Genomic DNA, 11,169 nt, shown 5'->3' with positions numbered 1-11,169 from the left:
TGGAGACTTTACATCCAGAGAGGGAGAGTGACTGTGTGGGGGGAAGGACTGCAGGGTCTACCCTTTGGTTGGTTGATAATGCATGGAGGGGATTGTAACCATGGCAATGAGAGGATATACGATAGAATGAATGTAAAACTAATGTTCTCCCATGTAAACTATCACATAATTCACAATGAAACATTTAAGAAAAAAAATTGGATTCTATTTCAGGCCTGCAAAGCCAGGCCTGTGGCTGCCCTTCTGCCAGCAAGACAGGATGGTGGCTCAGACCGGAGCTGGGATATCTTCTTCCCTGGATTCTCCGAGGCCTCCCCTGTGTCCTTCAGCATTTCATGCAGATGGAGCCTGGGGCCCAGCACTGCTCTCCAGGTCCGCATGCATTGCAATCTCACACCCTCCTCCCCGGCTCAGTGCTCACAGGCAGCCTGCGCTTTCCTTAGTTTGACCCCAGCCAGGACCTTCCTTCTGTCTGCATCCAGGCTATCAGCATTGCCATGCCATCACTACAATATGGGAGCATTAGGCAGTGCCTGTCTCTAGCCATGGAACTGGCCCAATCCTGGTCCTTGTCACTATAATCCAGCCCCTCTGCATTTGACCCAACAAGCCCATTTACCCATCTGTCCCCAGCCTCGTAGGCACAACCTCCCTTATGCCAGGATCTTAATCAAGTCTCCCGCAAGCAGTAAGGGGTGCCTCCCACCTTCCAGTCACCTTCCAAGGCCCTCCTGCTGCCCAGTCTGTGTGCCGGGACCACATCAGTGGGACTCCCCTGGGATTGGAATGATACCCCAGACAGACACCCTGAGGGTGAGATCACAACATCCCCTCATGCCAGTGGAAACATCCAGAAGGCAAGGCTCAAGTCCCGGGGAGAAGGGCGTCAGAACATTTTTTATTAGGGGTGTTCCACCTTACCACAGGCCCGACTGCCTGAAAACAGCGCTCTCATAGGACATCTCCTGCCTTAAACGCCACCTTCCAAAGCTGGTGCCCGGGTCCAGGTAGTGGTCACTGCAGCAGCACAGCCCTGAGACAGGACAGGAAGGGCGTCTGTTTGCTTCAGCTGCCTGGAGGCTGAGGCGGGTTAGCTTTCCGGTGTGGTCACACGCTCACATTCCTGGATTAATTACTTGATTGTAGGACGTGGATCAGTGTTGTTACTGCACTGAGTACACTTCAGCAGAGGGCTGGGGTGTGGCCACTCAGTGAGGACATATAAAGGGGGGCCACAGGGATGTTCTAGACCAGTGGCTCCTAACATATTCTGGGACGCCAATTGCTTTGTTAAAGCTCTCCTCAGGAAATGGTGCCGAGAAGCAAGTTTGCCAATCATTTCAGGGAGTCTATGGTTGCCTCACCCCCAAATCCCTGGAGCTGGTCACATTACTTCTGCTTTGTGACTCATCTGACCTCTCACCCACACTAACAGGTTAGTAGGTAAGTCACTAATAATAATCTATACTTTATTCTCTAAAGGTTAGTCATTAAAAAAAAGAATTGACATTTGATTCCTCCTTCCTGGTCCAGCTTTCAGTGATTCTAGCGGTGACAGCCCCGCTCTCAGGATGGCTCCATCACCCAGCAGGTAGCTGTGTGACCTTGAACAGGTGTCTTAACCTCTCTCTGCTTGTTTCCTCATTTGTAGAATGAAGGTAGTAACAGCACTATGATGACTTGTGGCAGCAGTAATGGGCTCAAGCAAAGGGATTGTGAGGTTGGCGCAGGACCGGATGGTGTTTTGTTCTGCTGAGCATGGGGGCACTGTGAGTCAGTACCGACTCGATGGCACCAAACAACATGTTGACTTGATTGCAGCTCATCTCTCCTTACTGTTAGTGAGGACTAAAGAATGGAGGAAATCTTGGGGTTTTCTTGACTCTCTTTTGGATTTAGCCCTAAATTCTTGAATTATGGATTTTAATAGTTTATAGATACCTTTCAGTTTTCTATGTGTAAAGTCATATTGTCTGTGAATCACTTTTGCTCCTTTCTTTCAGCTCCTCACACCTTTTATGACTATTTTCTTGCCTTGGCATCCTGGCTGAACATGCACCATAATGCATCAGTATGCCTCTTTGCCTTATTCCTGGTCTGAGGAAACATTTTAAACACTCCACCTTAAAACATTATGCTTCCTGTAAACTCTTGGGGGTAATCTTGAATTAAGGAATTCCCTCTCATCCTATCAGATCTATGGATGTTGACTTTCTGTATCTATTGGGATGACCACATGATTGTTTCCCTTATTAGTGTGGAGAGTTACCATTGTTGTTAGGTGCCATCGAGTCGGTACCAACTCAGTGACACTATGCAAAACAACGAAACACTGCCCAGTCCTGCACCAACCTCATAATCGCTGCTACATTTGAGCTCATTGCTGCTGTCACTGTGCCAATCCATCTCACTGGGGGGGACGGTCCGGAGGGGGGGACCCTCCACTTTACCAAACATGATATCCTTCTCCAGGGACTGGTCACTCCTGATAATATGTCCAAAGTATGAGAGACAAAATCTGCCATCCTGGCTTCCAAGGAGCATTCTGGCTGTACTTCTTCCAACATAGACTGGTTTATTCTTTTGGCAGCCCATGGTACTTTTAATATTCTCTTCCAACATCATAACTCAAATGCATCACTCCTACAGTCTTCCTTACTCACTGTCCAACTTTCACATAAATATGAGGTTATTGAAAATACCATGGCTTGAGTCAGGTGTACCTTAGTCCTCAAACTGACATCTTTGTAAAAAGATCTTGTACAGATTTGTCTAATACAATATTTCGTCTGATTTCTTGATTGCCGTTTGCAGGTCTTTGACAATGTCAATCTTTTCTTCATTTACGGATGTTGATATTGTTTATTGGTCCAGTGGTACCGATTTTCGTTTTCTTTACATTGAGGTGCAACCCATACCGAAGGCTATGGTCTTTGATCTTTATCAGTATTTTAAATCCTCTTCGCTTTCAGTAAGCAAGGTTGTATTATCTGCATATTACAGGTTGTTAATGAGTATTCCTTCAATTCTGATGCTACGTTTTTCTTCATATAATCCAGTTTCTGGGATTATTTGTGCAGCATACACAGTGAATAAGTATGGCGAAAGGATACAACCCTGGTGGACACTTTTCCTAACTTTAAACCATTTCGGTGTTCCTTGTTCTGTTCAAACAACTGCTTCTTGGTCTATGTACAGGTTCCTCATGAGTACAATTAAGTGTTCCAGAGTACTCATTCTCCACAATATTGTCCATAGCTTGTCATGATCTACATAACTGAAAATCTCTGTGTAGTCAATAAAGCAGAGGTAAACATCTGATATTCTCTACTTCCTGCCAAGATCTATCAGACATCAGCAAAGATATTCCTCATTTCACTGTCTCTTCTGAATCTGGCTTGAACCTCTGTAAGTTCTTTCAATGTATGGTTGCAGCCATTTTTGTATTATCTTTAGCAAAATTTTACTTTCATATTAATGATATTGTCCAATGATTCCTGCATTCCATTAGGTCACCTCTCTTTGGAATGGGCACAGATATGGATCTCGTCTAGTCAGTTGGCCAGGTACCTAGTTGTCTTCCAAATTTCTTGACCTTTAATGAGTACCTCCAGTGCTACAAGTTTGTTGAAAGATTTCCATTTGTATTCCATCAATTCCCGGTTCCTTGTTCTGTGCCAGTGCCTTCAATGCACCTTGGACTTCTTCAGTATAACTGGCTCTTGATCATAGGTTACCTCTTAAAACAGCGGAATACCGATCATTTCTTTTTGGTCCAGTTACTCTGTGTATTCCTTCCATCTTCTTTTGATGCTTTCTGCATCATTCAATATTTTGCCCATAGAATCCTTCAATATTTCAAGTTGAGGCTTTAAATTTTTCTTCAGTTCTTTCAGTTTGAGAAATGCCAAGAATATCCTTCCCTTTAGGTTTTCTAACTCCAGGTCTTTGCAAATTACCATTAGTGATTCGAAATGTTAAACCAATTCCCCCCTCTTTCAGTTAAACCCATATTGGCCATGGTGTTTGCCTCTTTTTATTCCTGGATCACTCAGTATTTTACTGCTATGACCATTTTTGGAGATAAGCCTGTGATTCTTGTACTATCCGTCTCGTTTCGGTATCCGGAATCTGCTGGTCTTAGTATGTAATGAGTCACAGGATTGTTTTTCAATTCTCTAGAATAGCTGGAATGACTTGTGCATTGTTGGAGTCATTTTCTTCTTAAATGTAAGATAGAACTTATCAGAGAAGTCTCTGGACATGTAGTATTTACAGGAGAAAATTTCACCACTGATGTAATTTTTTTCCTCTCAATTATATGGGGCTGCTCAGGATTCCTATTTCGTGTTGGGTCTGTTTTGGCAGGTTGTATTCTTGCAGAAATTTTATATACGAACTCCCACATTTTGGCCAAGAAGCTGTTTTTATCATCTTATCTTTCTTCAGATGATAGCATCTATAGTGTACCACTGTTTCATCTTGAAATTGTTTGTGCCTTTCTTATTGATAAATTTCGTCACAGGCTAATACATACTGTTTTGTAGAAAGCTTTCCCACTGTGTTGGTAACACCTGTCTGCTGTCTCCATGCTCTCTGCTTTCTTTGGCCTTTCTGGTGAATTCTGACTTCTTCCACACCTTTGTTCATGACTATAAAATACTTAGTTCCATTAGTTTCATCCTACAAGTTTTGATACGTGACGTTTTTGAATCAATTTTAAAACTTTCTAGTATGATTTATCTTTTGACATAGGTTATTTAGCAGCATAGTTCTTATTATGTAAGAATGACTCTTCCTAGTTTGCAAGGTAACGTTATGATTTCAATACTTTCAAATTTGTGTAAATTTGCTCTAGAGCTACATACATAGCTTTTTGAAGACTGGTGTTTCCTTGAGAATTATATTCTGTAGTCCCATGATGCAGTGTGCTCTATATTTGCCACCAGGCCAGTTGTGCTAACTGGAATGCTAAAATATCCCCCATCCTTCCTGGAATCGTTTTCCTGTTTGTTCCAACAATTTCTAAGAAAGGTACATGAAAGTCTCTCAAACACAATGGTAAATTTGGATGACAATCCTTTCTGTTCTTGAATTTCTGAGTTAGATGTAAGAATGATTAAACAGTCAATACAAAAGGTAGCAGGAATAGAGAACATGCCTCTGAGCAGGGACTGATATAAAACACACATGGTGAGGGGTTCAAACCCAAGAAAACGGTAATCACATCATGGGGAACTGGAGAAGGCTCCAAAAGAACACAACTTGTCACACTGCCGAAGATAAAATCCAGTGAACTCCTGTTCCCAGGAGCTACATCTAACCAGGACATAAAAGGTCCAAAGTCTGACCCTCCGTGTGCCAAGCTCCTTCAGGAGGGGAGTGGCTTCCTGAGGTACTGAAGACACCCCTACTGCTTTTCCTCCTGAGCCCCTTGAGGTGGCCTGGGGGACAGGTGTCTGTCTCTATCCTGATGTGTTCAAGTGGACGTTGCTTTCGTTTCCAGGTGGCTGGCTAACGGCAGGGAGAGCCTGAAGACCCCTTGAAGCTTCAGGGGAGGAAGGCAAGGTCTCAGTCACCCTGAGTCTGGATGGGGAGACCAGGGATCTTCTCTACCTGTTGTTAAGTGCTGTCAGGTTGGTTCCGACCCATAGCGACCCCATATAGAGTTTCCAAGGAGCGACTGGTAAGCTTGAACCACCAACCTTGCCGTTCAAACCAACTTTGCAGTCCAGCGCATTTACCCACAATGCCACACCAGGATTCCTATCATTACTTCTCAAACTCACAATCTCCATTCCAAAAGTCCCCTCCGATTCTCTTATGAAAGTAACCTCTTTCTTCCTCAAAACAGCCCAGCAGAATAGGTGGGGGATGAAGCTTTATCAAATCAGATTCTGTAAGGGTTTCAGGGAACAACTGCGGAAGGTTCTGGGCAGTGTATGTCTGGAGCTGAGCTCTACACCTGGCTGTCTGACCATGAGCAGGTCACTTACACTCCTGCATGGTCCCAGGGCTAATGCCTGTAAAACCAACAAAACAAATCCCTGCTGTCACACGGTATACGATGGGGTCATGCTTGGCTGAGTGGGGGAAAGCGGGTGAGGGTAGGCAGCCAGCAGGTGGTATGAAGAGCGCCCCCACCCAGGCAGATCTCCGTCTTCATCCAGGGTCCATCTCTGTGGGGTCTTTGGGGCAGAGGCCTTGAGAACCTGTCTGCTCTCTATTCTGAGCTGCAGCCCGCTGTGCTGGTGAACATCAGCCACACAACGCACATCAACTCTCTCACTCACATGTCCTCACCCTTCCTGGGGCAGCTGTTCGCCCCAAGCCACGTCCTGGGCTTTCACTATTCCCCACCCCCTACATGCCCCAGGAGAAGGGACCAGCGGCTCAGGCCCATTTGCTGTGGGAAGCTTGGCCCAGCAGTCTCTGCCTCCCAAGCCCCACCAAGAGCCTGTCCTTGGTTCTCCAATGGCAGCTTTGTGCAAACTCATGGAAGGCCTTTCCTCCCTGGGCCCTGAGGATGCCTCACTCAGAACAGGGTCTCGGGAACTCAGGGTGGGAGGATGGGACCCAGGAGGCAGTGGTCACAGTGCTGGGCTGGTGCCACCCACTGCCCGAGGTGGAGGTGGTGGATCCCATAACACGGGGCAGCCCAGTCCCTCAGGTGGTGGCACGCTTCCCCGAGTCCATCACCACCTACAAGAGCCAGGCACCTTTTTCTTGAATTCTAGATGCCACATGATTAGGCCAGCAGACACCTCGGAGCAAGGCGCTCCCACCGTGCGGCCTATATCACAGCTGGCACTGCTCCCGGCGGTGGGCAAGAGTCACACGTGGTCCTGAGAGTAGAATGGAGGCCTGCAGAGACGGCCTCATGGACACAGATGCACAGAGCCACATGTGTGTGTGAGGTGTGCACAGACTTTACACAGCACACCCACCCTCTACACACACACATAGATGTATTACACACACATCTCCTCACATGCACGCACACAAAGCACGCATGCCCTAACACTATGCACACATGCACAGCACACATGTAGCCCACACATATGCACTACACACACATCCACACATGCATACAACAGAGCACACATGGACACCCTATGCACAGCAACACATGTATATAGTCCCTCCATATGCACACACACTAACTTGCATAGATGCACAACACCTGCTTGAGTACATCTGCAACACCATCACATATATGCACAGCACACAACACAGATCCACTCATCTGCACACATGCACATAGTCCCCATACAGTATGCATATATGCACCACACATTTGCACAAGTGCACGCCATACAACACAGACATATATATGTATATATATATATATTGCACACATGTACAGTCCTCACACCCTCACATGTACTGTATACACCACACATACACACATGTGCACTGCACACAGCCCCCAGACCTTCATATAAACATGTACACAGTCCTCACACATGCAGAGGCAGTGTAATCACATGCACTCTTACACACACAATGTGCACAGTACACCGCACAGACACGCCCCACCCCACACACTGTTCACTTTGGCACTTTGGCAGGGCCAGCGGGAGGGCCAGGGAGAGGTCAGCGACATTTCATTGAACCTGAGCCAAGAGAGAGGTGTGGCCCCCCACAATGTCCTCCCTGAGCAAACTCCACCCTGGGGCCAGTCAGGGTTCCAGAAGGGTGATGGGAGAGACTGTACAGACGCTGGGATGGGAGGGTGAGACGGCCCCCCAGGAGGTGCTGGGGGCATCCTCAGCAGGGCGCCCACCTCACTTCTCCATGCCCCCCTCCCCAGGACGCTTTGGGCACTGTCCCCTGAGCTCCCCCAGTGTCCATAAGCTGAGTTAGGATGTGGGCTGGTGCAGCTACTGCACTGGCCTCAGGGGACGGGACGGTCTGGGGGGCCATGGGGGCAGGCACTGGAGACAGGTGGGGGGTCTCGGGGGGGTACACAGTTCTGGCCACACAGCCACAGGTGAGTCCCAAAGGTGGGGCTGAGCCTCGGGCGGTACCTGGAGGCTGACGCTTCCTCACAGGAGGCCCCACAGAGCCACCCTCCCCTGGGCCCCGTAGGAGTTTGTGTCTGGGTCTGGCAGGGCCTGGCCGTCTCCGGTAGGGTGGGCATCTGTAAGCTCGGGGCCTCAGCCTGGAGCCCCAGCCCTTTAGCTTGTGGGCCTGCGGGTGCCACCTGAGTCGATTCACCTGGTCCTTCATGGCGGCCACGTCCCGAGACAGGCTGGCCAGAGTGGTGGCAAGCCAGTCGAGTTTCCTGGAGAGGGTGGTACTGAGGCTGCTCAGTTCCTGCTGGAGGGTCCTACAGGGGCACACTGGCCCAGTGGGGACAGCAGGGACCTCGGAGTTAGCTGTAAGCAGAGGTGTACTCAGAGTCTGTCGATGATGAGAACCATTTCTCTTCCTGGAGCTCTCCGGCAAGGTGCACCCAGCCACCACCTCACCTGTGACAGGTGAGCTGTCAGGTGCAAGCTGCAGGCTCCTGGTCTGCTGCCAGGCCTCGTGGCCAGGGGCAGGTCGTTCCTCAAGGCATGGGGTGAGGTGTGGAGGTGCTGCAGGTGGTAGAGAGGTGTGGATTTGGGTCTCGGGTATGCACACAGAGCCATTCTGATGTGGAGGGCCTGTAACATGGCCTGAAAAGCAGAAATCAAACTTACAACTTTGCAGAACATGCAAGTGAGCTATCTGGCAGTCACCCTTGCTGCTTCTGGAGGGTGGGGAATGTCTGGCTCGTGGGCCATAGAAGGCCAAGGCAACCTCAGTTCCAGCTATCACATTAGGGATGTGACCACATTCAGTGTTTGACCAAATACAGTAGCATAATTTTCAAGCTGATCATTTTGCATGGCCCATGAATGATGTTATAAATTTTGGCAGAAACAGATTCCCCACCCCTGACGCAGGGCATAGCATGCAGACAGGGCGTAAACAGGCTGCTGAACTTGGTGAATCCACGGGCTCCTACAGTCCCAACGGGCTCCTACAGTCCCAACGGGCTCCTACAGTCCCAACGGGCTCCTACAGTCCCAACGGCCTCCACTTCTCTGGCAGCGGTGTGCAGACACCTGACTCGAGGCTCTCATAGAGACTGCCCTGGGCTCCCAGGGCAGAGAGGACATGGACAGCCCAGTCTGTATGAGGCCAAGCTGCTCCTGCTGACCGCTAGCCACTGACCCCATGAACCCTAACCCATTCTTGGTGGTGCTTTCTGATTTCCCTGAGGAGAAATTCTGCTTGGAGCCTGGAGCTTGGGGTAAGCAGGAGCCTACCCAGCTTTTTGATGTGTGGGAAGCTTCCTGCATATGTTATCATGGTATTCCCGGACATTCCTCAGGAGCTATGAGAGCTCTTGTCATGTGTAACCCATCGTGGGGGGCAGATCTGCAGGAGTCAGGATTGAGTGATGAGTGGGTCAGAGAACCAGGTATAAGACTTAAAGCAGATGTGGGTTTGTGACCCCAGAGATGACCGAGTCCCCTGCATGGATCTCTGCCATCCCCAGGCTCTGCTGTCTCTGAGGCTGGGGGTCCACCAGTGTGAAGTTACCCTGAAGATATGGACATCTTGTGTCCTGGCAAGATCACCCTAGAGACATGGGGGCCCCGTGTCCCACTCCCTGCCCCAGAAGTGGGGATTCTGTGTCCTATCTCCTGACCACGAGCTCACCCTAGAGACATGAGAGTCTTGTGTCTTGTCCTTGGGAGCCCTTGTACCCTCCTCCCTCCCATCAGCTCATCCTAGAGACAGTGGGGTCCTGAGTCCTGGTCCTCGCCCCGTGAGCTCACCCTGGAGAGGCAGGGGTCCCAGGTGGGCCTCCAGCCTCTGGTTTTCTCCTTCGGAGCTGCTGGGGCTGGGGCTGGGGCTGGGGCTGGGGCTAGCCAAGCAGCTGAAGCGCAGGGGCTGAACAGGGAGCATCCCTTCCAGAGATCTCTCCAGGTGGTGCAGTGGAGAGGGCTTGGCGGCTGTCCCTGGAAAATGAGAACTTAAAACCTCTGCCATCTGACAGTCCCTCTCAATTCTGCAACCTAGGTGGCGCCCTTCTGCCTACGGACAGGCCTGGCCGGGTGCCCTGTCCAGCCCCTCTGGAAGTCACTGTGGAGCTGCCGGAGGCCCAAGATCACCGGGATTCGGCCCTATCAGGCCTGGATCCTGGCCCAGACTCAGTCACTGCGTTCTGGAGGCTGGCCTGGCCTGGGGAAATGCCATACACCGTGTCTGTTAAAAAAAATGTCTTCTGGCTGTTTCAATAGACACAGGCTGGAGTTCTGCTGTAAGGGGAGACTGGGGACAACAAGAATGGGTCTCTTTCCCTCTCTGAGGCATTGCCCTCACTGTGCCTTCTTCTGCCTTCGTTCTCAGGAGGGACAGTGAGAAGGAAGGCAGAGGAGCATCACTGAGGGAACTACCAATATGCTAGCAGCCACCACCCAGCTGGGACCTGCTCCCCGGGTCCTGAGGTGACAGTGGGGTGAGGTCAGGCAAGAGCCACAGCCCAGGTGGACTGGGCACTCAGCTCCCTCAGAACCTCATGGACTACAAGCTAACAGTGGGGGACAAGGACCTTCCTGGAGCCTGCTCAGAGCCCCCTCGCTGCCTGTTTCCTGGGGTCCCACACTGGATTAGTGCCCAGATGCTAGGCATTTGGTCACCAGAGCCATGGCCCAGAGGGAGGCTGGGAGGGCTGGGAGCTCCACTGGCCTGTGGCCATCACTGAGCATTAGGTTCTAAGGCGTGCAGCTTTCTCTGGCTTCTGGCCTCAGAGGCGGCCTGTCTCATTCCATGCACTCAGCCTGAGTCACAGCCTCCTGTTAAGTCTCAGCTTACCTTCCTCACATGGTGTCCAGGTCCCAGGGTCTGTACCTGAGGGCCAGGGCCTAGTGGGCTGTGGCCTGGGCTGGGGACTCTCTCGGAGGCGTCTTTCCACCAGGGGGCTTCCCACTGGACTTCCTGAGAAGGTCAAGCTTGCTTAGTCTCAGTGTCAGAATCCGCAGCCTCAGGACCAAGGCCAGGTCCCTAAGCAGGCTGCTGCCCTGTCCTGACCGGGCCACATGACCTGGGCCGTGTCTCCTCACCAGCAAGCACAGAGACCTCCTGGACTGCACCCTGCCTGCCCACAGGCCTACCACCACAGATGCCTCC

At 50.3% G+C, this 11,169-nt stretch overlaps 1 protein-coding gene across 1 annotated transcript in view; it reads right to left on the bottom strand.

The window, feature by feature from the left end:
• Positions 1 to 7,770: 7,770 nt before the first annotated feature.
• KRBA1 (KRAB-A domain containing 1) overlaps positions 7,771 to 11,169 on the bottom strand; it is a 16,539-nt gene continuing 13,140 nt past the window's right edge. Inside the window, exons 9-11 of the mRNA XM_006861295.1 lie at positions 9,816 to 9,998; positions 8,475 to 8,582; positions 7,771 to 8,381 (exon numbers count right to left, since the gene is read on the bottom strand). Of these exons, the coding sequence (XP_006861357.1) occupies positions 7,771 to 8,381; positions 8,475 to 8,582; positions 9,816 to 9,998 (902 nt within the window). The remainder of the gene's footprint in view (positions 8,382 to 8,474; positions 8,583 to 9,815; positions 9,999 to 11,169) is intronic.

Source organism: Chrysochloris asiatica, unplaced genomic scaffold (assembly GCF_000296735.1).
Source record: "Chrysochloris asiatica unplaced genomic scaffold, ChrAsi1.0 scaffold00041, whole genome shotgun sequence".
NCBI lineage: Eukaryota > Metazoa > Chordata > Mammalia > Afrosoricida > Chrysochloridae > Chrysochloris > Chrysochloris asiatica.
The sequence above is the reverse complement of the archived record's forward strand: the minus strand, read 5'-3'. Positions and strand labels throughout refer to the sequence as shown.